Genomic DNA, 27104 nt, shown 5'->3' with positions numbered 1-27104 from the left:
GCTGCTAAGAATCACTCCCCCTGCTGGGCTGTCCTAATATTTCAATCTACCCTTTTCTACACTATTAGAAAAGACTGTTCATGGTCCCATTAAAGTTAAGCCCCTCGAGGTCTGGCTTATTAGTTCACACAGAGGAGGTACACAACACATGTCAGGGCGTCTGCCTGGCATGAAGCTAGCTAAAGGCAATATGAACCTCAAAAACATTAGAAGAGGTGTCAAGAGAGGTGCAAGAGCAGGGGAAGAGCTGTGATTCATAAGACAGTGAGTCTTCAGAAAGCCTGGGTATGTTGCCATTTTACCGAGACCAGGGTCCCATGCTGGCAGAAGCCTCAACTCTCAGCCAGAAGCCCTGCTTGTACAGCAGGGGCAGGGACTCAGCCACTCTGATTGCTACCACTCTCTTCTAAGGGCTTTGTACCACCCATCTTGTGGGGGTGGGCCTCCAGGACATTCTTCCTGTGACACTCCCACTCACCTGCCAACAGCCCAGACCAACATTTATGGCATGGCACTTGTGACATCATGGACTCCAAGATGGTCAGCATTATGGGTCCCTTGCCAGAATCACCAAGCAGATTTTGGCTCATGGAGCTTGCTGAGCCACAGGGACAAGTAGTTGGGAGAGTCTTGAAACTCACGGTTTTCTACCCTCTGGCTGGAAGACCTTGCTTTCCCCAGAGGAAGAGATATGGCAGCAGCCAAAATAGGAAAGGAAAAGATAAGTGGCTGTAAAGGTTGTGACTTGTGTAGTCTCATTCCATAGGGCTCTTTCCCAGGCAGGGAGTAAGAGGATGGGAAAACTGCGGGAGACAGTACTGGGGAGAGGAGGCTTCTGAAGCCCTTGGATGGAGGGGCAGGCAGATGGGTCAGGTCAGACTTGGTTCCAACCAAGGGCACCTGAAGGACTGTGTCCTCAGTTTCCAGAGGCTCAGGCAGGGCCCCAGCCTCTCTTTCATAGGGCTCCCACAGAAGACAGAAAGAAGGTTCTATTTTACTTCATTTCCCATTCAAGTGTACTTTCCATTCCTCACATTTCCACATAGTATGTTCACACCCTTTTCTTCAGTTTTTATCACATTTATTTCCCATCTTCATCAAATGAAACTAAGCCATTTCTACTCCCAGTGGTTGGTCACCACACTCTGATAACATAGGGTTAAAAGCTTGGTATCAGACCACTTAGCCTTTGTCCCTCTCTTGTTTCACTGGTTAGTACTACTCATAGGCTTGTTAGGGTTAAATTAGGAAATGCATGGGAAGTACTCAGTATGTGCCTAACATGTACTAAATGCTACTGAACGTCTGGTATTGTCTTCACTATACTGTAATTCTATGATAGAATACATCTATCCCAGAGTTCCAGTTGTGGCACAGTGGTTAACGAATCCAGACTAGGAACCATGAGGTTGCAGGTTCGATCCCTGCCTGGCCTTGCTCAGTGGGTTAAGGATCCGGCGTTGCTGTGAGCTGTGGTGTAGGTTGCAGACGAGGCTTGGATCCCATGTTGCTGTGGCTGTGGTGTAGGCTGGCAGCTATAGCTCCAATTAGAACCCTAGCCTGGGAACCTCCATATGCTGCGGGAGCAGCTCTAGAAAAGGCAAAAAAAAAAAAAAAAAAAAAGAATACCTCTATCCCCTATTGTTTGTCTACTTAGGTTACTTCCAGCTTTTCATTATTACTAAAATTCTTGCTGCTGTAAATATCTGGCAATATTAATCCCCCCTAAGTATATAGAAGTTTCCAGGCTAGGGGTCGAGTTGGAGCTACAGCTGCTGGCCCACGCCGCAGCCAGAACAATGCCAGATCCAAGTGGTGTATTGTAACCTACACCACAACTCATGGCAACACCAGATCCCTGACCCACTGAACAAGGCCAGGGGTCAAACTCACATCCTCATGGGTACCTGTCGAGTTCGTTTCTACTGCACCACGACGGGAACTCCCAATCTCTCCATAATCTTTTTGGGTTGTTTCCTAAAAATGGATTTACCAAATTAGAGACAAATGACTCTTTGTAAAGGTGTTTCCAGATTAACTTCCCCCAATTTGTGATGAAGCCATATTGAAGACCATTCTCTACCAATGCCCTGTATGGAACTTCTTGTCAGTAAAAACAGGATGCTTGAGCCCATAAGGAGAGGCATGGGAGCTGAAGGGCTAAGGATGTTCACATCAAACATTCCTTCTTGAGGAGTTCCTGTCACGAACCATGAGGTTGTGGGTTCGATCCGTGGCCTCACTCAGTGGGTTAAGGATCCAGCATTGCCGTGAGTTATGGTGTAGGTCGAAGCCTCGGATCGGATCCCGAGTTGCTCTGGCTCTGGCGTAGGCCAGTGGCTACAGCTCCAATTCTACCCCTAGCCTAGGAACCTCAATATGCTGCAGCCCTAGAAAAGACAAAAAAACAAAAACAAACAAACAAAAAAAAACAAACCAAAACCAAAAAAAACTTTCCTTTTTAAAAAACTATCATAAATGAGGAATTCTTATTCCATGTATAGATTCTTTTCCCATGTTCTGTCTTTTTACCTCAGTAGCTTACTTGTGATGGGATGATGAGAACTAGGAAGTATTCAAGTCTTTCGGAAAGGCAACTCTATAATCTAACCAGCACGACTGCTCTGGCATGCCACTACAAGGGGCCACATTCAACCGCATGACTGAGGCATGAGTCTGACGTCACATGACTAATCTGTGATGCCCAGGCATTTATAAACACTGTATTAAAAACATCGTGGACTGAAATAGGTCTTAGTAAACTACATTTGAAATGCCAATTAAGACAATCCTACATACAAGCAAGTTGTTTGTTTATATTTCCTTAAAGAGGTTAAAGAATCAACTCATTGCTGGTGGTGGTAAGGTTCAAGTCTCAGCATTTTAGGAAGAACAGTTCCATTTTTCATCTTCCAAGTCTTATTGTTTGACCCAAGAATGAAGCAAAACAACAGGATACAAGAACCTGACTAAAGTCAGGAGTTTCCTGGTGCCCTAGTGGTTAAGGATCCAACTTTGTCACTGCTATGACTCAGGTTCAATCCCTGGCCCGGGAATTTCTGCATGCTGTGGGCATGGCCAAAAAAAAAAAAAAAAAGAACCTGACTAAAGTCTTTTGGTCCTATTCTGCAGTCAGGCCCCATCTTAAGTACCTTTTAAAAGACTCAGGATAATCTATGCCAAATACTTAATTCCTCTCATTTTCCCGCTCAACATAAAGCACCCCCCCCAAGCATGTTCCCTAAATCTCCAACACCTTTTCCCTTTCACCTCTGGAGCTCAAGACTAGAACCCTTCCCAGCCGCTTTCCAACCACCCCAAACCACCCCCACCTTCTCTCTTTTTAGGGGGACAGACACAGCTTTAGTCCCCTACATCATGGTTGTTTCTGAACCACAAAAGTCTATTCCCACTTATGAGTTTCAGAAACATTCCGCAATTGTACACATTAATCAGTCTAACATGAAACTTTAGTTATCAATTGTAGTTACCTTAAGTCTCTGATTGAAAGCATCAAACAGTAGTTTGATCCCGTCCTGAGTCAGGTTAAGGATGAGGTCATGGCTTAGAGGAGACTATAAAAAACAAAATAATAAATAAATATACACTCTGAACAACTAATTTACTCAACAACACCTACTAAAACCTTACAATATAAATGCAGTGCACATGGAATATCTAAGTATAGACAGCTGACAGGTTTGGAAGCCAGCAACTCTTTTGTGACTGCAGCATGTCCTTCACTTCCATCCAACCTGGTGGAAAAGAGCCTCTCTCCCAGGCTTTGAGTTATTACTTGGGGGAAAGGGCCAAAATTTTGTGAATATATTTTCTTTCAAGGGTCCAAAGTCCAAATCTGTAAGCATGGGTTTATTGCTGTCAAAACTAGAGTATTTGACGACGAATATAAGCCGCATGAAAAGGCCTCGCCAGGATCCCAAATCAGCAGGTAATGGTCAATGCACGTCAACTGAACCTATATCCCTTCACTCTCAGGCCGTCTGTACCACCTGCAGGAAAACACTTTTTTTTTTAATTAAAAATTTTTTGTTATAGTTGATTTACAATGTTCTGTCAATTTCTGCTGTAAGGAAAACACCTTTTATTCTTAAATTGTTTTAGGCCATATTCCAGGACAAAGTACCTTGTGATCTGATTATGTACCAAGATGACACTCTTACACCCCCCTCCCTCCACCCACCATCCAACATCACATGTGCTTCTTTCCTAAAAGCCTAAGTCTAAGAACTAAGGAGTCATATTTCTACATCTGCCCCTTCTGAGTCCTGGGGGAAGGGGAGCAACAGTAGAGAGCAGTGGACAGAGCTGGCCGAGTCTCGGTGAGCTGGTGACCTCAAATGACTCTCTATATTGCTCTGAGTTCCAGTTTCTCAATGGAAATACCATCATCCCTTCCCCTACAGGGGGAGACTGTAGGTCAAAAAGCACCCAGCACAGCACTCAGCATTCAGTACTCTTGCCTAGCGCCTGTCCCATCTCCCTCCTTCTACTGCAGTGCAATCAATTCAAAGTCTGAAAACTCCATAGCCTTGAACCAGGCTGCCCAGTAGTAGAAGAAAAATACCACTATCCAACACCCTGCCCCTTCTTGAAACTGGCACAAAGCTATCAAAAGGGTTTAGAGAAGTTTCTTTATAAGGCTTCTCAAGGAAGCCCCAGTGAATGCATAAGGTGTGCTTGTCAGAGATAGAGATCAGGGCCTGGAGGGCTAGGTACCACAGCTGGTATGGGCCTCAATGGAAAAATTTTCTTCAAAGAGCTTCTGAGATTAGCTCAGGTTGCCTGCTCCCCTCCACCTCATTGATCTCACAAGAGAGCAGGCGCAGGTCACCAACAGGTCTCAAAAACACTAGAGTTATAAATTTCCAGTAGGTCAGTATGAATGTTTAAAACCATTAGCTCTCAAATAAGATAATGGAATAATGAACCCTGACCTGAGGTCACTTATTCTCAATCCAGAACACACAGTTCTATTTCTGAGAGGGCTTTTCCAAGTCGGTAAGCAGGATGAAACAACATTTTACTATCTTTCAAGATCCTTCCTTGCAGTATCTGAATTTTCTTATGCACTTTCAAGATTTTTTTCCTGGCATTATTACAATTCAGGACATAACTAAACAATTTTCAAAAGCAAGCAAACACACTCACAATCAGTGTTTTTCTGTTTTTTTTTTTTTTGCCTTTTCTAGGGCAGCTCCCTCAGCATATGGAGGTTCCCAGGCTAGGGGTCCTACACCAGGGCCACAGCAACAACAGATCCGAGCCGAGTCTGCGACCTACACCACAGCTCACGGCAATGCCGGATTGTTTACCCACTGAAGGAGGCCAGGGATGGAACCCGCAACTTCATGGTTCCTAGTCGGATTTGTTAACCACTGCGCCACAATGGGAACTCTACAATCAGTGTTTTATTAGTAATTTCTATCTCCAGAACCAAATACACACATACTATATGGTGTTCCAGTTCAGTAAAGCTGTCTCTGCTAGTGTCTAACATCTTTTCCCTCTAAAACAAGATATTTCTGTAACTTTCTCTCTCTCTCTCTCTCTTTAATTAGGGCTGCACCTGCGGCATATGGAAGTTACCAGGTTAGGAGTTGAATCAGAGCTGTGGTCGCCAGCATACACCACAGCCACAACAACACGGGATCCAAGCCGCTTCTGTGACCTACACCACAGCTCATGGCAATACCAGATCCTTAACTCAATGAGTGGAGCCAGGGATCGAACCCACATCCTCATGGATACAAATCAGGCTCATTACCACCGAGGCACAACGGGAACTCCTATTTCTGCAACTTTTTTATTTAATGATTTTTATTTTTTCCATTATATCTGGTTTACAGTGTTCTGTCAATTTTCTACTGTACAGCAAGGTGACCCAATCACACATACACATACACATTCCTTTTTCTCACATCATCATGCTCCATCATAAGTGACTAGATATAGTTTCCAGTGCTAAACAATATTTCTGTAACTTTTAATGAGGTCAGATGATCTTCTGCACTTGATGAGAAGGAGGCAAATGAGAAAGGGAAGGAGAGTAGAAGGGGACAGGACCCACATTTAAGCAGCACTGTATAGAGCTCTGAGAGACCATTTCTTTTTGATCCTCATCGAAAGATTATTCTATTATAAGGAAATTACATCCATTTTATAGAAGGAGAACCAGAGTGATTATTAACTTGCCACAGTCACACAACCAAGAAATGGGGAAAAAATGGATCTTCAGATTGAAAAAAAAAAACAGGAGTTCCTGTTGTGGCACAGCAGAAACAAATCCGACTAGGAACTATGAGGTTGTGGGTTCGATCCCTGGCCTCGCTCAGAGGGTTAAGGATCTGGCATTGCCGTGGGCTGTGGTGTAGGTCGAAGACGTGCTCAGATCTGGCATGGCTGTGGCTCTGGTGTAGGCCAGCAGCTGTAGCTCCAATTTGACCCCTAGCCTGGGAACTTCCATATGCCGCGGGTACGGCCCTAAAAAGCAAAATAAACGAATAAATGAATAAATAAATAAATAATAAAAAAATAATAAAAAAACACCAAATCTGTGATTCCAGCTGCTTAGAAGAAATTGGGAGAAATCAGTTTAATGCTGAAACTACTACTCGTCCCAAAGACTGGAATGACAGAAACAAAGGTGATGATAAAAGAAATAAACTTCATTAAAAAAAATTAGTTACGGAGTTCCAGTTGTGGCTCAGCGGGTTAAGAACCTGAGCATTCATGAGGATGTGGGTTTGATCCCTCGCCCCACTCAATGGGTTAAGGATCTGGCGTTACCACAAGCTTCAGTGTAGGTTGCAGATCTGGCTCGGATCCCAAGTTGCTGTGGCTGTGGTATAGGCTGGCAGCTGCAGCTCTGATTCGACCTCTAGACTGGGAACTTCCATATACCGCAAGTATGGCCCTAAAAAAAAAAAAAAAAAAAAAAGATTAGAAAAAAAAGGTAAAAAAATTGGTTAGGGAGTTCCCACTGTGGTACAGTGGATTAAGGATCCAGTGCTGCTGTTGCTGTAGCTACAGCCTGGATTTGATCCCTGGCTGGGGAACTCCCATATGTACAGGTGGAGGCAAAAAAAAAAAAAAAAAAAAAAAAGAAAAGAAAGAAAAAGAAATTTTAAAACCTACTTTCAAAAGTATTTAATCTTGGACACCCAAATCATATTTAACTAAATGTACAGGTGGATATAAGCTCAAGAAAAATCTGTTTTGATGGTTGCTGCTTGTCATGAATAATTTTCTCATGGGCAAATGTTGAAAGTCAGATTAGGTTAGGGATGATCTAAGTGTGACAAAGAGGAAAAGCCACCATCACTCACTCTATAAATGAGATACCACTTTGGCATTATGGCTCCATGAACCCCTGGCCACTTCCACAAGTCCTGTGTTCTGTGATAGACACAAGAATATTCAAGTACTTGTTTGGCGATCAAGCATTCCTTATTTTAGCAGGGCCCTTCACATGGGCCCCACCAGACTGGCAGAGGGGTACAGTACTGTAAACATGTAATGTCTGGGTTTAGGTTGGGAACAGGCTCAATTCTGACACTAAGCCAAACTGGGAAGCCTCACTGAAATTTCACCCACTTCTTATCTTCACATCAAAACTAAGGGTAGGGAGGAGTTCCTGTCGTGGCTCAGTGGTTAACGAATCCGACTAGGAACCATGAGGTTGCAGGTTTGATCCCTGGCTTTGCTCAGTGGGTTAAGGATCCAGCGTTGCTTTGAGCTGTGGTGTAGGTTGCAGACACGGCTTGGATCCTGCATTGCTGTGGCCCTAGTGTAGGCCGGCGGCTACAACTTCGATTTGACCCCTAGCCTCGGAACCTCCATATGTTGCAGGTAAGGCCCTAGAAAAGACAAAAAGACAAAAACCAAACCAAAACAAAACAAAACAAAAAAACCAAAACAAAACTAAGGGTAGCGTTCCTGTCATGGCTCAGTGGAAACAAATCTGACTAACAGCCATGAGGACACAGGTTCGATCTCTGGCTTCACTCAGTGGATTGAGGTTTTGGTGTTGGTGTGAACTGTGGTGTAGGCCAGCAGCTACAGCTCCAATTTGACCCCTAGCCTGGGAACTTCCATATGCCACTGTGCGGCCCTAAAAAGACAAAAAAAAAAAAAAAAAAAAAAAAAAGCAAAACCCCCCAAAACACTAAGTGTAATTTGCTTTAGTATCTGAAACTAATTAAGAAACAAATGGAACTACGAGTTCCCACTGTGGCTCAGCAGTAACTAAGCCAACTAGTAGCCAAGAGGACACAAGTTCGATCCCTGACCTTGGTCAGTGGGTTAAAGGATCTGGCACTGCCAGTCACAAATGCAGCTTGGATCTGCTGTTGCTGTGGCTATGGCGTAGGCCAGCGGCTATAGCTCCAATTTGACCCCTAGCCTGGGATCTTCCACATGCTGAGAGTGCAGCCCTAAAAAGGAAAAAAAAAAAAAGAACTAAAATCATCAAAGTGGTACTTAAAGGGTTTCAGAAAAGGCACTGAGGACATCCTATAGCCTGTGTAGGATCAAAAACTATTCCCTGAGGTTTACGACACACAGAACCCAAAGGCTGCTCCACAGGGCGGCATACAGTCTGTATCCTAGAAGAACCACAGGTTTCAGAGAGTTCAATAAAAGAGAGACTACATTTTTTAGAAGGACAAGAAGAATTCTATTTCTAGAGGCCCATGAAAAAAGTTTATAACTTTACCTATAAAACCTAATACAAAAAGTCCTGATGTTCAGAAAAGTTCTTCTCCGGTGTTAACCTAAAATACTCTTTCTGGAAACTGAAAAGGTCTATGTAGGTACAAGCAACATTATACTACAGGGGGGTTAATTCTTGGCACAATATTTAATAGAGACCATCATAATCAGACCAAAAAAAAAAAAAAGAGTAAAATATGTTCATTAATTTGGAGCCAATGTTTTGCAATTTCTATATATCAGATCAGATCACTCTCACTAAAGGGGTTAACTATACCTGCTTTTTTTCAAGTCTGGGATGCTCCACAAGCTAGAAATCTGCTATTCAACAGTGGACAAAACCAAAGCAGCCAACAAAGCAGAAAAGATTAATTCAAACATGAAAGTGGAAGCAATCACCCTAGAAGACCAGACAATCCTTGAGGTGACCTCCCACTGAAAAATCCATTTAAGGGCTTATAGGTAAGTCAAACACAATAAAAAAATAAGTTCAGTTATTACTGATCTTTCAAACGTGGCAGCACTAGATTTCAAAATGACACATGTTTCATAATCAAAGAAAATGTACTTGGTAACTGACTACTGTTGAAGATTATCCCATTCAAATACAGTGACCCAGGAATTCCTGCCGGTCAGTATCTCCAGAGCATCAACCCCTAGAGGTGACTCACTGATTAGGGATGCTATTTCAATAAACAAACCAGCTACCACTCACCTGTTCACTGTAGAGAACCTGGACATTTTTTATGATGCGACAGTGCTTCTGAAGAATGGCTACTGCCTGAGCCAGAGGCATTCCTGAAATAAAGCAAGGACACCTATGTGGTTACCCAGGCTATCCACTTACTGATGTCTATCACTCTATGAGACATCAGTGCCTGCAGTAAAGCCTGGGGTGGGAGTGGGGGCCACTAAGGTCTATAGATATATTGAGGAAATAAAAGTTTAATAAATAATAAGAGCTAGAATAAAGTTAGCAGCAAGCACTAAGGGAATAGTCAGATTGTATAAGTGGAGGGAGTAAATAAAGGCTTCCTGGAAATGGGCACTTGTCTGCTGATCTCAGGAGAGCAAGAAGCCTGGACAAAGCAAGGAACCAAAGAACACAATGAGAAATGCATGACTCTGGAGACTAAGGTTCTGATTCTCTGTTATGATTACATATAACCTATGGCCGGTTTCCTTCTCTCCTCCTTTCTGTTATCTGCCTTCTCATCTAGCAAATGAAGAGTTGGCAGGAGCACATGATTTGTAAGGGCTCATTTAAAAAGTGAAAAGTCACAGTCTTCATAACTTGTTTTATGAAGGATTTCACTGGATTCTCACTTATCAACCTACAAACATCTTCTAAATCTTCCTTTTTTTCTTTTTAGGGTTTTACCTGCAGCATATGGAAGTTCCCAGGCTAGGAGTTGAATCAGAGATGCAGCTGCTGGCCTACACCATAGCCACACTAATGCCAGATCTGAGGTGCGTCTACAACCTATGCTGCAGCTTGTGGCAACGATGGACCCTTAACCCACTAAGCAAGGCCAGGGATCTAACCCTTATCCTCATGGATACTATTGGGTTCTTAACCCTCTGAGCCACAGTAGGAACTCACATCCTCTAAATCTTTTTTTTTTTTAAAGTATTTTTAATCTCTGTTTTTTTGGGGCCAACAAAGTAGATGCTGTCATTTTTCTTCTTCTTTTTTTTTTGGTCTTTTTAGGGCTGCACCCTAATGGAAGTTCCCAGGCTAGGGGTTGAATCAGAGCTGCAGCTGCCAGCCTACACCACAACCACAGCAATGAGGGATCTGAGCAATATCTTCGACCTACACCACAGCTCATGGCAATGCCAGATTCTTAAGCCACTAAATGAGGCCAGGGATCGAACCCACGTCCTCATGGATACTAGTCAGGTTCATTACCAGCTGAGACACAACGGGAACTCCCTCATTCTCTAAATCTTAACACTTGCTTTTTTTTTTTTTCCCCTGGCACCTGCAGGATATGTAAGTTCCCAGGCCAGGGACTGAATCCTAGCCACTGCTGTGACCTATGCCACAGCTATAGCAATGCTGGACCCTTAACCCACTGTGCTGGACTGGATTGAACCTGCACCTCTGCAGCAACCCAAACCACTGCTGTCAGATTCTTAACCCACTGTGGCATAGCAGGAACATCCTTAACACTTGATTTTTGAACTCATGGTCCATTATAAACAAATTTACATATGCTCCCAGTTTAAGAAACCCAAATTCCAATAACATCTCTAAGATTCCAGGGACTAACGGGAAACAGCAAAGAGTATGTTTTCACAGAGTCCATTATATTTCAAACAAGCAGAATCTCACAGAGAGAATCCAAAACAAAGACTTATAGCTTCATGAATACAAGGACAGTGTGTCTGTATTATTCACCACTCTGGATCCCCAGCACTGGGCTGACCACATAGTGGCTGTTGAATATTTATTTAGTGGGACTGAAGGATTGTGGGACATGTAATGAGAGAAAAAGGTACCATCATATGACCTTGAGGCAGCACGGTGGCTCTCATTCAAGATCAATTTACCTCTGATTCAAGATATGCAGAAAAGAGCTTACATACAACGAATCAGGTTAAAAAAATGTGTGGCCTATCCACATTTAAACAATGATCTGATCCTGCCTTCTTTTAGTGGTCTAGTCTATGGGAGTTCCTGCCGTGGCTCAGCGGTAAAGGATCCAACTAGTATCCATGAGGACAAGAGTTTGATCCCTGGCCTCACTCAGTGGGTTAATGATCCAGCTTTGCCATGAGCTGTGGTGTAGGTCCCAGATACAGCTCACATCTGGTGTTGCTGTGATTGTGGCATAGGCTGGCAGGTGTAGCTCCAATTCGGCCCTTAGCCTGGGAACTTTCATATGAGGGTGTGGTGCTAAAAAGCAAACAAACAGGAGCTCCCGTCATGGCTCAGCGGTTAGTGAACCCAACTAGCATCCATGAGGACTTGGTTCGATTCCTGGCCTCGCTCAGTGGATTAAGGATCTGGCGTTGCCGTGAGCTGTGATGTAGGTCACAGACACAGCTTGGATTCCGCATTGCTGTAGCTCTGGAATAGGCTGGTGTCTACAGCTCCAATTTGATCCCCAGCCTGGGAACTTACATGTGCCACGGTGCAGTCCTGAAAAGACAAAAAGACAAAACAAGCAAACAAACAAAAACAAAAACAATGGTCCAGTCCACAGTTTGAAGAAAACTAGAGGCAACCAGACCTTAAGGAACTTCTCAGCCTTCTACAGCATAGGGCCTGGCACATAGTGGAGACTTAGTAAGTGCTGGTTGAGAATATGAACAAGTTGATGCATCACTCGCTTTGCCATTCCTAAAACGGAGGCGTATTTATTCTTGTCTCTCTCAGAGGGAGTGGGCAAGCATCTACCAGGGGAAGTGGGGAGGACAAATAATCTCAGGTGCTGAGAAAAAGGAGGCCGCATGGCACAAACGAGTTTGTTGAGAGAGGGTTCTTTCCCACCTAACCACATCAAATTCCTGGCCTTGGACTATTTGGGTCCTGAGCCATACAGGGAGTAACTCACCTAGAGGAGACAAAGCAGCCACTGATGACCAACGGTCACATACACAGCTGCTGGTAAAGGAAGAAAGATTACAAAGGCCTGGAAAGGGAACCAACCATGTATATGGCAAAGAAACCAGAGCACTGTCCTACCTGATCCAAAGAGCACGCTGTTACCTAAAAGCTATGGATACTCTGGACCATGTCCACCTCCACTTTCCTTTCCACTCCTCTCCACGCCTCCCTTTGTTCCTAACACACATCGATCAAGCTCCTTCCCACCTTAGGCTTTTGCACTAACTCTTGACTCTGTTGAAACGTTCTTCCCATAGCTGGTTCTTCTCTCTCTTCAGGTCTTGGCTCAGACTTCACTGCCCTGGCTGCCTTATTTAATGAAGCTTCCTACCCCATTTATGTGGAAGAATCTCTCCTATCCTATGGATAGAGACAGTGTCTGTCTTAGGCTTTATCCCCCAATGCTCACTCACCACGCCTGGCAAAATAGTGGCTCTCTGTATTTGTTGACTCTGAATGAGTAAAACAAAGCAGTTAAGTACAATATATAGATTGTAGAGGCCCTGGTGACCACCCTCCCCCTCTGAGAAGTGTCATCCTGTCTCTACTAATACCATTCTCTTCTGCTATTCTTCCAACTTTCCCAAGTATGATAGGCAGTATTTCCTTCTGCCATTCCTCATTCACTCAACCTAGTTTCTGACTCTTATGTGTTTTCTGTATATATCAAAAGGCAAAAAAAAGTTGACAGATGAAAGGTGACATTTTGGCTTTTCCTCTGTATTCTGGATCTCAGTATCTCTAACATCCACAGTCACTCATGACTGAATCAAGAAACCCCTAGATTCCTCTTCCTTACCTCTCCAAATCTAGTCTCCAAACTTTCTTCCTAAATCCAGACCCATTTTACTAACAGACACCCTTTTTTTCCATATAACACAGCAACTCTTTTATAGCATCCCAGGCAACTAACTACCAAAGAGAACAGGGAATCTGGGGAACTGATCTTTTTCCACTAGTACTTTATGCTCTAATTACAATACCAAATTACTTATAGCTCCCCACATACACCATCTATCCTTTCTCCCCCCCCCTTTTTTAAAAAAGGTGACTGGAAGATTTATGTCTATGGAAGTATAGATGAAAACTTTTGTCAGTAGACTTTTGATAGGCCTCCCTGGTGCTCACTGGCTCCAGGATTGGTGCTGACTTCTGCAGATTAAAAGGAAGCCTTCCCTGAATTCCCAGGTGAGGTCCCTTTTCCCCCTCCATAGCACCCTATACAACCTCCACCTCATTTTAATAAAATGAACTATTTCTGTAATCCTTCCCTCCCATTCAACTAAGCTCTTCAGGGCATATGACCACTTCTTACTCAACTTTCAATGATTATAAGCAGAGTTCTCAGAATGAGTCTTCAATAGAATAAGCCCTCAGTCTCTCTGAACAAGGTAATCTCAGAGAAGGCAGCTATTCTTCAGTGACTCTTTAAATCTACCCTGCTTGGGCATTTTCAAGATTAATATAAAAACACATTAAAAGATGTCTCAATACATTCTGCAGGTCTCACTGAAAACATTTCAAGTTTGCACTGCCTTTACTTTACCACTGGTCAAGCCATGAGTGGCACCCTCAAAGATTCCTTTCTGTCTAGGTTTTCCTGTCCCTGTGTTGTCGGCATTCCCCCAATCTCCCAACAGTACATAAAGGCTAGGAAGGCAGCCAAAAATCTGGATGCATTGTGATGCCAGGCAGATGATAGCAAGGGCTAGATACACCTGCATTTGCATAGATTCTGAAAAGAAGCCTGGAGACAAAGCTGAGCCCATCCGCAAAAGGCAGAAGAGTGGGAAGCAGGAAGTCCCTGTTCAGCTACTCTTTAATTTTTTTTTTTTTTTTTTTTTGTCTTTTTGCCTTTTCTAGGGCTGCTCCCGCAGCATATGGAGGTACCCAGGCTAGGGGTCTAATCAGAGCTATAGCCACTGGCCTACGCCAGAGCCACAGCAACTCAGGATCCGAGCCGAGTCTGCAACCTACACCACAGCTCACGGCAACACTGGATCCTTAACCCACTGAGCAAGGCCAGAGATCAAACCCGCAACCTCATGGTTCCTAGTCGGATTCGTTAACCACTGAGCCACGACGGGAACTCTCCTGTTCAGCTACTTTTTAACCTACCTTTCTGAGCCTGTTCCTTATCTGGCAAACAGAAGTTACCTTACAGGGTTGGGGTGACTTAAGCCTAAAAATGTAACCTAAGGCAGACGTAATTTTTTTTTTTTTTTTGCTTTTTGGCTTTTCTCGGGCCGCTCCCTCGGCATATGGAGGTTCCCAGGATAGGGGGTCTAATCGGAGTTGTAGCCGCAGGCCTATGCCAGAGCCACAGCCACGCGAGATCCAAGCCGGGTCTGCAACCTACACCACAGCTCATGGCAATGCTGGATCCTTAACCCACTGAGCAAGGGCAGGGATAGAACCCACAACCTCATGGTTCCCAATCAGATTTGTTAACCACTGCACCATGATGGGAACTCTGGGCAGATGTAATTTTTAAGATACACAAAGTAATCACCAAATTGCAGGTACCCTCTATGAGCTTTCCCTCAAAGTTTAATTCTGAACCCAGTGTAAAGAAGTGCTCTTTTTACTGTTTGTGGTTGCTCTCTAGGCAGTTTGAAGGAACTACCCAAACCGTTGGTTACTAGAAACTGGCAAAGTTAGGAGTAGGGGTTAGTGTATCAAGTCTTATTCTCCCACCCAATTTTTTGAAATCTCAAATGATACCCTAAAATCATTACTTTTTTTTGGGCTGTGTCCATGGCACATGGAAGTTCATGGATCAGGGACTGAACCTGCATCATAGGTGCAAACCAAACTGCAGCAGTGACAACCCTGGATTCTTCACTAGCTGAGCCACCAGGAAATTCCATCCTAATCATTACCTGTGACCAAGACTGTACCACAGAGATCCACAACCTAGTTGCACCATCAAGCATAGTTTGAAGCGATGGCTGTGGTTTTCACTCTGCCCTGTGAAACCCTAGTATGAGCCAAAGCTGTGGTTAGGGAAGGTTCTTTCCCACCTAGAAGCCAAACAGCATCAGCATAACAAATGGGCTTGGAAACTAAGCTATCACTAGCTTCCCAATCAAGTTCTTGGTGCTTCACAAGAAGCTGGAGTGTTTCCTACCAGCTAAAATTCTGTGAAGAACTCTGAGGAGAGGTATAAGTTTTGAGAGAAGTTAGCTGAAAATTCTCAATAAACCAAATCAGCTCCCACAACCCAGAGGAGGCTTGTTCAGTTCACGGAGACACAGAGCACCGGCAGAGTCCTATCAGCACATCTGTTCTGCAGTTTCTCACCTACTCTATCTCCATAAATATAAGTCTTCCAGATTCAAGGATAAGATATAGCCCAATGGAGCAGCTGACTCAGTCCAGTAGCCATAATTAGTGTGACAAAAGTTCAAGCCTGTACAAACAGCACAGACACCTGCTCTCCACCCCCTTTCCCTAGTGCTGGAAAATAAAAGTAAACACACTCTGGGGTTACCGAATGCAAATACTTGTACACGTTAAAGTGGTGACATTAAGGATAGCGAAAAATGGGCCCAAACCCACAAAATGTCCAAACTGCATTCCCCACAAACTAAATGTTACTTTCCCCAAACTCCTGTCTCATTCAACTTTTAACTCTGTCCACTAAGGATTAGGTTTAGGATTACACCACATATTGACCACATTAAAAACAAGAAGAAAACTAGACAAAAGTTCCTTTAACGCACACAAACTCTCCTCAACTCTCTTGACCAGACCCCCAACATCTGATGATCGTAAAGGTGCCTAGGTTTCTCCTTCCGGAGAGGCAATCAACAGCCCAGAAAAGCAAAGAGACAGACTACAGTGGCGGTGTCAGTCACTCCTAAGCTATTCGGTCCACAAAGTGAGGATAGTAATAACAATAGTAGCTACCATCAAGTCCCCGGAGGCATACTTGAGATAATTAGACACCAGAGAGCAGGGCCTGGCCTTGAGTTTAGTGTTTGGGGTGCGTCAGCCATTATTGTTGTTATTATTACTGTAGCACTGCCCCCTCGAGAGGCCTGCGGAGGACGGAAGAAAGGGACTTCAAGGCCCGGCTGTGCGATAGGCTACTGAGTCGGGACTGTAGGAGAGGGTGTCTAGTGCCCGGAGCCCAAAGAGCTGAGGAGCCGTGGGCGCAGGAGGGTAAGGGGAGGAGGCCAGAGGTGGGAAGGGCCAGGAAGGAAGGAAGGATCGGCGAGTAGGGTCGTGAGAGAGGATCCCACTCACCCAGCGCGAATTCCCATTGCTCGTTCCCCAGAGAGCGTTCGGGTACCACCTCCAGATCCAGCATTGGTTCGGCTCGCCGGGCCAAGGCGGCCTCCCTGCCGTAGCGCAGATGGCAGCGGAGCTGAAGAGACAAAGTAGCGGGTGACCCACCGCGCCCCCTGGCCCTGCTCGCCACCTCCCACCGAGTCGCCAGCGCTACCGGCCCCACAAACTTCACCTGACCTCACCACACCTCACCTCACCGACAGCAGCCGCGGCGGCTTGGGGCAGCAGCGGCAGCGGGAGCTGGAGCGTCTGCGGCAAAAGTGGCGTGCCGGGCCGTAAAGTGTGGCGGAGGCGGGGCGAAGGCGGGATTTCCACGGTTAGAGCGGGACCAAGGCGGAGTCACGCACGCGCAAACTCCGGATAGGCGGCTGTTATAGATGCCTTACGGTACCATACGGAAGTGCGGGCTCTCTTGGAACCAGGAGCATCGTACTCCGTGAACCCCCACATCTGTACACCACATCGCACACGTTCCACACGAAGATGTGTGAACCGGGCAACACATACATGTAACACGGCTATATAGCACCCGTCTGCCGTCTACGCGTACGTCTCAACCACATTCACTGGGCTCAAAAGGCGAGTTATGAGGGCGTACCCTCTGAGGCCCACCGGGGAGGGAGGACACGGAGTCTCAAAGTACAAGGCCCGCGAGCGCCCTGCCGCTCCCGGTTGGGGCCAAGACCGACCCCGGCAGCAGCTACCTCTAGTTGGCCAGGAATGACTCCTCACTGCAGCCCCTGGGTCTCGGGTCGTACTCAAAGTGCGTGTGTAGGGGCGGGGGGAGTTAGGGGAGAGGACTAGGTAGGGGAGGACGTCCTGACTGACTACTTCGTGCTGTGCGCAGGCCCCAGGGCTGGGATCCCGAGGCTGCTGAAGCTCAGACTGAGTCAGAGTCGGCTGTGTCGCTGACTCTGTGGGGTCTTGACCAAAGGTCTTGTCTTTATGCCTCAGTTTCCTCATTTAAAAGCTTTTAGTTCGGGCTCTGGGTACTCTAATACTGACATCTTCTGGAGCCAACTCTTCATGGACGCACATGGACGCAGTGTCTGGATTGTCACATCCACCCTGAGACTAAGATTGGTTATATCTCACTTTACAGGCAAAAAAAAAAAAAAAAATTGACGCCCAGAGAAGCTGAATGGCTCGTGGTCCTAGGCGTTAGAACTCAAATTCTTAATATTACATTGCCTGTGGAGGAAGGTTTTTAGCAGGGGAGAAAATGACAAGCTAAATTCTTAAAACTAGTAGGAGTGGAACGTGGAGGCTCTATCAAAACTTTAAGTCAGGAGTTCCCGTCGTAGCGCAGTAGTTAATGAATCCGACTAGGAACCATGAGGTTGTGGGTTCGATCCTTGGCCTCGCAGTGGGTTAAAGATCTGGCATTGCCTTGAGCTGTGGTGTAGGTCACAGATGCGGCTCGGACCCTGTGTGTTGCTGTGGCTGTGGTGTAGGCCGGTGGCTATGGCTCTGATTAGACCCCTAGCCTGGGAACCTCCATATGCCGTGGGTGCAGCCCTAGAAAAGACAAAAAGACAAAACACACACACACACAAAATACCTTGAAGTCACTGCTACTTGTATTAAAGCAAACATGGAGAAGGTTGTCCAATTGCAGCATCCTTTGCCAGACTAATAGAACTGAGTCATTGAGATGTCCATCAGTAGGGAAGTGACCAACTAAACTCTGACATATATATAACAGGATGAGTTTTTAAAAGATGAGATATGTCCCTATATGCTGATGTGGAATGACCTCCACAAGAAAAAAGCTAGGTGCGAAATTGTAGTATTATGACCCATTTTTTTCTGTAAAAACAAATAAAAGTGGCCATACTGAAAAAAGGAGAACATTTCTTGAAAGAAAAACATAAAATTATCAATAATACCTAATACTGGGAAGGAGGCTGGGGGCCAGGGACATTTACTTCTTACCACACATGGCAAGCATTAAAGATGTGTTTAGGGAGTTACCGTCGTGGCGCAGTGGTTAACGAATCCGACTAGGAACCATGAGGTTGCGGGTTCAGTCCTTGCCCTTGCTCAGTGGGTTAATGATCTGGCATTGCCGTGAGCTGTGGTGTAGGTTGCAGACGCGGCTCGGATCCCGCGTTGCTGTGGCTCTGGCGTAGGCCAGAGGCTACAGCTCCAATTCGACCCCTAGCCTGGGAACCTCCATATGCTGCGGGAGCGGCCCAAGAAATAGCAAAAAAAAAAAAAAAAAAAAAAAAAGATGTGTCTAGGAGGGAGTTCCCTGGTGGTCTAGTGGTTAGGATTCAGTACTTTTACTGCTGTGGCTTGGGTTCAATCCTTGGTCTGAGAACTGAGATTCTGCATCTAGCCACTGCACATTGTGGCCAAAAAAGAAAGAAACCTACACTCAAACAATACATAAAGATACGTTGTTGGGCAGCTGGCCTAGATATTGCTGGGAAGGAGACCTGGAAAGAAAAACTTCTAAGGTTGGTTGGGTGTAATCTTAGTCAATTTGTAATGTCTGAATCGAACCCAAATCCAATTAGACTAATGGTTCTCCTATTTAAAAAATACTTGGAAGGATTTATTTCTGGTGGACAAAGAGGGATGTGAGAGAGGAACAAGAAACCCACACACTTTGGATAACAATGTTGATGGTGAAATAAAATTCACATTTTAAGAAGTCAAGAAAAGGAAATTTTTAACATAAAATTTTGGTCTCCACCCTCCCTTTTAAGTGTGTTGTGCATCTGCACTACCCAGACCTCCTCAGGAGGTAACATTCCTTTTTAATCTCATCAAGGGTCACAATTCCTTGAGATAACCTTCATTCTTAATCTTTTAAGGGGCCACAATGTCCCATGATCCATTACTTGCCCGGCATGCGTGATCTGGATTATGTGAACTGTTTTTTGTGTTTTTGTTTTTGTCTTTTTAGGGCCACACTCACAGTACATAGAGGTTCCCAGGCTAGGGGTTGAATTGGAGCTGCAGCTGCTAGCCTTCGCCACAGCCACAGCAATTTGGGATCCAAGCTGCCTCTGAGACCTACACCCCAGCTCATGGCAATGCCAGATCTGTAACCCACTGAGCAAGGCCAGGGATCAAACCCGGGTCCTCATGGATGCCAGTCAGATTTGTTTCCTCTGAGCCATGACGGGGAATGCCTGAATTGTTTTGGGTTTTTTTTTTTTTTTTTTTTTTTTGTCTTTTTGCCAAAGGGCCGCTCCCACGGCATAAGGAGATTCCCAGGCTAGGGGTCTAATCGGAGCTGTAGCCACCGGCCTACGCCAGAGCCACAGCAACGCTGGATCCAAGCCGTGTCTGCAACCTACACCACAGCTCACGGCAACGCCGGATCCTTAACACACTGAGCAAGGCCAGAGATCAAACCCGAAATCTCATGGTTCCTAGTCAGATTTGTTTCCGCTACGCCACAATGGGTACCTGAATTGTTGACAATAACGTCATTTAATGTACAGTGCTCTGTCTCAAAAACGTAACTGTGCTTTGACCTCTAATGGAACAGTTCTCAGAGCTTTCTGAGATGTGGTTCCTGGATTATAATCCTCAATTTGGCTCAAATAAAATATTCTGCTTCTTTTCTAGATCAACTGATTAATTTTTTTGTCAGCAGTGAAAAACATTGTTTTAGTTTGGAAAACCCAAGAAAGAGGAAGAACAATGTTGGGGAGGCCCCTAAGAAATTCCTTGTTGGGATAATAGGCAGATAGGTTTCTGTGAACCATTTCAGTCAACAACAAATGGTTATATTTGCTCATTGTGCTATCCTAAATCTTTGACCACCCAGGTTTTTGTCAGGGGTAGGAGTGACAGCTGTGTGAATGTGATTCGGGAGGAGGCCAGAGCCCCGGTACACAGAGCAGAAGCAGGAGCTGCCTCAGGGGAGTAGGACAATTTAGAAGAATGTCAGCAACTGCTATTCCCCCAACGGAGGGTGAAGAGTGTTCAGAAATATTGGACTGGCTGTTGATGGACTTATGAGACTATTTGGGGAAAACAGGTAGTCATCAAGGCGGGCCAAGTCAAATATGCAGGGACAGCCTCGGGTCAGAGTATATTGAGTGGCTAAGTACATGGACTGGGACTCTGAATCCCAATCCTGCCATTTAATAGTTTTGTGCCTGGGGCGTTACTTAACTTCTCCATGCCTTAGTTTCCTCATTTGTGAAATGTCTACAACCTCACAGGTTTGTTAGGAGGACTGCACTTATAAGAGTGTCTGAGTTACAGTAAAAGTTTTGTGTATAACTAAAATTTTTTTTAAAAAATCTAGGAGTTCCCTGTGGCTCAGTGGGTTAAAGATCTGGTGTCACTGCTATGGCTGGGGAACTTCTGCATGCTGTGGGCACAGCCAAAAACAAAACAAAACAATCTAATACTGACAAGAGAATTGATGGAATCTACCGGCAGGATCTACAGATTGGTTGTAAAAGATAAAGGAGAAAAGGAATCAAGACTAAAAATACAAGTTTCCAGCTTTGGGTAGCTGGGGGGGATGGCAGTGTCACTCAGACAGGAAAGTGGCTGGAAGGATGCCAATCCTCTGGTAAAACTGTCACGTGGTAGTTTACAAGACAGGAATGTACAAAGTTTGAAGCCCTAGGTGAAGAGCTTGGAAAATAGGATCTCAGTACCATGGTTAATATTGGCTGTATTTGTCAAGGTTTAAAAAAAAAAAAAAAAAAAAAGCCCACAAACTATGGGATCATGGGTCATGAAAAGTAATGGAGAGTTCCTATCAGCTTTACCAACATTCCCCTCTCAGAGTAGAGGGCCCTCAAAGGGTCTGCCTAATGATATTTCATAATTGTCACTTCACAGAAGACCAATGACTATTCTTCCCTTTTCTGAATGGAAGTGTTTCCTGTCCCTGCTTCACCACTGGATATTGGGTGTGTGGAAGACAGATAACCACATATCACAGAATTTCAGCTCAATGCCTGATCAGCTGGGACTCTCAGGTTGTCTCCCATGGTAGATATGTTTTGTTGTGGGAAGGAGAGTAAAATTTAATACTTAATAATTCAAAGGGTGGTCTTTAGAACTATTCAAGTATATTCTCTTTCCTGGGCAAAAAGTAGAATAGCAATTCCCTGCCCAGGTCAAGTTAGGTATGTTCCTATGATTTGCTAGGTCACATGCAAATGGAAGTCACATGCGTCAATTTCAGGTGACAGTTTAAAAAGTCAGTGCCCTATTACACGATCTCCTTGGCTCTGTCATATGGCTGGCAGTGTTCCAGTGACTGTCAGCCCAGTTTGATCACTTAATGGGTATTTAGTAAATGAGATACATCTTTTTTTTTTTTTTTGGTCTTTTTAGGGCAGCACAAGGAGGTTCCTAGGCTAGGGGTTGAGGTGGAGCTACAGCTGCCGGCCCACACCACAGCCACATCAACGTCAGATCCTTAACCCACTGAGCAAGGCCAGGGATCAAACCCAAATCGTCATGTATGCTAGTCAGATTTCTGCTGAGCCATGATGGGAACTCCCCCTGGAACATTTCTGAAATGCCATATAGGTATATATGGTGGTGATGCAAGAAAGGGAATTGATGCTATCTAGAAGGAATCATGCCTTGAAGTATGCCTGAAAATGACTGAAACCTTACCTTTAAGGAATGTTTGGGAGATCAAAATGCCGAAGTTTTATAAATACTGTTAAGTATATAAACACAGCAGTATGGCTGTGATGGTTTTAAAAATACGTCCACAAACTCAACCTTCAAGAGGTGAAGCTTAATTCTCCTTTCAGTATGGGCCTGACCCAGTGACTCACTTCTTACAGAATATGGCAGCCCAAGATGAGGTTATTAAGATGCAGCTTTTATTTTAGTCACGCACTTTTCCTTGGAGCACTCATGCTGGGGAAAGCCAGCTACCAAGCTATGAGCTGCTCAATGGAGACACGTACATGCCAAGGAAGCAGGTCTCCATTCCCAATAGCGAGCAAGGAATCAAGGACTTTCATCCAAAGGCCCGTGAGAAACTGAGGCCAGTCAATGACCACAAGAGTGGGCTTGGTAGGAGATCCTTCAGCTACAGTTAAGCCTTGAGATTTGAGATGACTATAGCCCAGGTTGACAATTTGACTCTTCCTTTTGCCTTTTTTTTTTTTTTTTTTTTTTTTGGTCTTTAGGCATATGGAGCTTCCCAGGCTAGGGGTCGAATTGGAGCTACAACTGGTGGCCTACACCAAAGCCACAGTAACATGAGATCCAAGCCATGTCTGCCACTACACCACAGCTCACGGCAATGCCAGATCCTTAATCCACTGAGTGAGGCCTGGGATCGAACCTGCATCTTCAAGGATAGTAGTCAGATTCATTTCCGCTGAGCCACGACGGGAACTCCTGTTTACTGTTTTAAGTGGCTAAACTTTAGGGGGCAATGCATGCAGCAATGGATAATTCATACTCTGGCTTATGGCATGAGTGTCTAATATGACACCAGCACAAATTCTGTGTATATTCCTAAAATGACTAGTTTGAAAGATGGCAATTATTTGGATGTTTAGTTTTTGCAATTATTCCTTCCCTCCAAGGTCATTACTCTAGTCATATTTCATAGGATGGGTAAATCAAGCTATATTTTTCATTTATTTTCTTTTTTGCTTTTTAGGGCCCCACCCACGGCATATGGAGGTTCCCAGGTTGGGGTTGAATCAGAGCTGTACCTGCTGGCCTACACTACAGCCGAAGCAACGTGGGATCTGAGCCGCGTGTGCTACCTACGCTACAGCTCACAGCTGTGCCACGACAGGAACTCCAAGCCAGATTTTTTAAAAAAACTATAATAATAATCAGGAACTTAGTATTCTTTCTGATTATTTACATTAAAGTTTTCTTTGGAATTAACAGAAATGACCACTAGATGCCACTGTTGGTGGTGGTGGTTTTTTTTAAAGGTTAAAAGAAAAAGGATGCAAGAACAGTTTAGAAACAACAAAATCAATTTGAATGTCATAACAAATACTAAAACAGAAATTGTTGGATGTTAATGAAGAGCCAAGACCCAGAAGTTCACTACACAGAAGTTTATTGTGAAAGTAAATTAAACATACAAACACACAATATGGCTAATGGTGGCAAAAGCAATTTGGTAGCTTAAGGCAAGTTTTAAAGGAGATGAATTTAGAAAAAATGATGCAATGATGTAATTTTGTTTAAATATAGATTATGGAAAAATATCAAATTGCATCAATAACTTAATAAAAGTAATCTTCAAAGCCTGCACTACTGGAGAAAAAGGGCTCATGATCTTAATGCCAGCATTAAGACAGATGGAAGCAGCACAGTGCTAAATGACAGGAAAAATTCAGTATATACAGAAGGATGGTAAGATGAACATTTAATAACATTTGATCTTAGTTACTGGTGGACTGAAAACCCTTAGCTAGAAGCAACAGAGAAAACTGTACCATCATCATGATATTAAAAAAAAAAATTTAAGTGCAGAAGTCAAAAAACAAGGAGCTTTTGTGATAAAGTAACCTTAAAACACCACTGTAAGGACCACTTAAAAGGCGATTCCCTCAGGGGAAATTAGGGCACCAAGTGTGTAAACATGTGAGCTGCACCACATCAAATACCAACCAAATTCACTCATAGTACTTAGTTACACAAGATCAGCATGGTCTTTTATGATGCATTATTGTTTATAACAATTTAAACACACTCCTTACCATGCATGATTTCAAATATATAACACACATTTTTATTCTGATACAGGATATGTTTATGAATTATAAGACCTATATACAATGAAAGTCACACACCTCCCTTAAGTATACATATGTTTTAAATGCAATGACCTTATTCAGACCTCAGTTCATTTTCTGAATTGACTATGTCAGTTTTTCAAACTCTTTAAAATAATTCCATTCTATTATGATAAAATACATTTTTGCAAAAATTCAGAAATACAGTAACAGTTAATGAATGTGACCATGAAAAATATTTGTAAGGAGATGCTAATGACTTAGCACTTTTTCCAGTCTTGTATTTGAAGAAAAAAAAAAAAAGTTGCAATCAATTTGACAGTGAGCCTATTTAAAAAATATTCTTATACTAATTCATCTCAAAAGGTTCCATTAATAGTCCTTTTGGAAAATACCATATATAACACCTGTGAATTTTTCTCCAGAATAATTAATGGAAGAAAATGTATCTTCTGCACAGATGAACATTTTCTCTCTGAGACTATCATCAGCCAGCATTGTTTTTACAAAAGCATGCATTATAAAATACACATAAAAGCAGCTATCTTAAACATGATTTTAATACAATATTACCTTTGTAGCTGATTCATCACTGTCTCCAGTTTAATATGCTGTTTCATACATGAAGAAGCTCCAGTATCCCTTTTCTGATTGACTTTTTAAAAAAAATCCCTGAATAAAACAGAAGCCAGCCTGCGACTTCTTTAGGCATTTCAGTAGAATATTAATTATCGTCTATGAAGAATATCTTCACACAAACTCATGATTACAGAAGAGAATCTAAAACAGATCTGGGGCAGACTAGAGTTAATACCAATTAAAAATTTTTATGTTGAAAAAGGAAAGAAAAAGAGCTGATTATCAACATTTAAAAGGATACTGCAACTTTGATGACTGTAAACTTTGTGTTAGAAGGCTGTGGCAGACAGTTCTATGCTACTAGGTTTTTAAGCTTGTAAATAATGCAAACCATCAGCAGTTTAAAAATGCCATAGACTATAAAAACACAAAAGGAAATGTGGGAAACAAAACAAAAAACCAAAAATACTTATCTAAAATGAAGCTGTATAACCAACACATCTAAAATTACCAAAAAAAGAGCAACTGATTAGGGGAAAAAACCCTCTGATAAAAATTTTAATTTCTTGACTTGTTTTAAAATAACATGAACTTTTAAATTAAAATGGAAAAACAAAGCTTTACAAGTAGATACTTTCAACTCACTAAAATAACGCCAACAAGGTAAGCTTGCATAGAAAGAAATTTCAAATTATTACTGGCTACATGCATACAAAATTAGAAATGCAGGTATTATATCATAGTGCAAAACCATGGCAGTTTGTGATGTCTTGTTACTGCCTAAGGTTGAGAAACAGACTGTAGTACCTCCAGTTATCACAGTTTCTGGTCTTTTAATATTTCTGCAGACTAGAAACAATGAATATGTAAAGATGCGGGGGCACATCTTCTGTGCCACTAATTAACGAAGTTTGAGGTCATCACCACCACCTAAACTGGAACCAGGACTAGGGTCTTGCTGTCTTCTTGCCTGTAATGACAAAATCATAATTTGGGGTCAAAATATGTTTTTGAATATCAAAATGCTAGATAAATAAAAGATACAGTAGCATATAAGAAAAGTTTTCAACTAAAAAAATTTTCAGCCAATATTTTGACATGTAATAGGAAAAAAGAACAATTTAGATGATGTATAAACTATTTTGCTAAAGTTTCCTTAAAAACCAAGAAGGGAGTTCCCGTCGTGGCTCAGTGGTTGACAAATCCAGCTAGGAACCATGAGGTTGCAGGTTCGATCCCTGCCCTTGCTCAGTGGGTTAAAGATCCAGCATTGCCATGAGCTGTGGTGTGGGGGTCGCAGACGCAGCTCGGATCCCTCATTGCTGTGGCTGTGGTGTAGGCCGGGCGGCTACAGTTCTGATTCGACCCCTAGCCTGGGAACCTCCATATGCCACGGGAGCGGCCCAAGAAATGGCAAAAAAAAAAAAAAACAAAAAAAACAAAACAAACAAACAAAAAAAAAAAACAACCAACCCAAGAGGAAAATCCTCATTATATTCAAAAGAGCATAATCAAAATATGTACTATGGATAAAAGAACAACACATATACATTTCAGTTTTGGGACTAAAGGGCTTTTTACTTGAACACATCACCCAATTACCTTAGAAGCAAACTTTCCCACTTCCCTTTATTTTAATAATAGATGACATTTATTGACAATCAACTATACGCTGGACAATTTTTCCTAAGCAATTCCATGGACAAACAAATTTAACCTCTGCCAACCATCTATTACATAGGTGCTATTATTTATCTATTTTACAAATATAGAAACTGATTTACACATAGTGTATGGCCTACTAATTGTATGGGTGAAAAATATAGTAGTGAATTTCATCTCTCACTGAAGTGCCTCTGCCAAATGGCTTTTTTTTTTTTTGGTCTTTTTCTCCTTTTAGGGCCGCGTCTGAGGCATACGGAGGTTCCCAGGCTAGGGGTCTAATCAGAGCTGTAGCCTCCAGCCTACGCCACAGCCACAGCAATGCCAGATCTGAACTGCATCTGCGACTTACACCACAGCTCACGGCAATGCTGGATCCTTAACCCACTGAGCAAGGTCAAGGATCGAACCCGCAGCCTCATCGTTCCTAGTCCGATTCATTTCCGCTGCGCCACGACAGGAACTCCTGCCAAATGGCTTTTAACCAAAAATTTCTACCTCAA

The 27104-nt window shown here is 43.4% G+C and overlaps 3 protein-coding genes across 13 annotated transcripts in view; 1 reads left to right on the top strand and 2 right to left on the bottom strand.

Moving 5' to 3' along the window:
* The window catches only part of PHAF1 (phagosome assembly factor 1), a 34996-nt gene extending 18072 nt beyond the window's left edge, over positions 1-16924 (bottom strand). The window contains exons 1-4 of the mRNA XM_021094040.2: positions 16835-16924; positions 16598-16718; positions 9446-9528; positions 3492-3575 (exon numbers count right to left, since the gene is read on the bottom strand). Coding sequence (XP_020949699.2) covers positions 3492-3575; positions 9446-9528; positions 16598-16661 — 231 coding nt within the window. The 5' untranslated portion in view covers positions 16662-16718; positions 16835-16924. The remainder of the gene's footprint in view (positions 1-3491; positions 3576-9445; positions 9529-16597; positions 16719-16834) is intronic.
* The window catches only part of TK2 (thymidine kinase 2), a 1024677-nt gene that overhangs the window by 477144 nt on the left and 520429 nt on the right, over positions 1-27104 (top strand). The gene's annotated exons all lie outside the window — the stretch shown is intronic.
* The window catches only part of CBFB (core-binding factor subunit beta), a 67179-nt gene continuing 63736 nt past the window's right edge, over positions 23662-27104 (bottom strand). For all 11 annotated transcript variants that reach the window (XR_014805804.1, XR_014805805.1, XR_014805802.1 and 8 more), the window contains one exon: positions 23662-25909. Coding sequence is in view for 7 of the 11 variants with exons in the window: in XM_084960174.1 (XP_084816300.1) it covers positions 25841-25909 (69 nt within the window). In the remaining 4 variants the exon portion in view is untranslated. The remainder of the gene's footprint in view (positions 25910-27104) is intronic.

The sequence above is a fragment of the Sus scrofa genome, chromosome 6, assembly GCF_054392235.1.
Source record: "Sus scrofa isolate SSC_HxYL_T2T_F1_AM1 chromosome 6, Sscrofa_HxYL_maternal_Yorkshire_Landrace_v2.0, whole genome shotgun sequence".
Classification (NCBI taxonomy): Eukaryota; Metazoa; Chordata; class Mammalia; order Artiodactyla; family Suidae; genus Sus; species Sus scrofa.
Note: the sequence above shows the minus strand (reverse complement) of the source record. Positions and strands in the feature narration are given on the sequence as shown.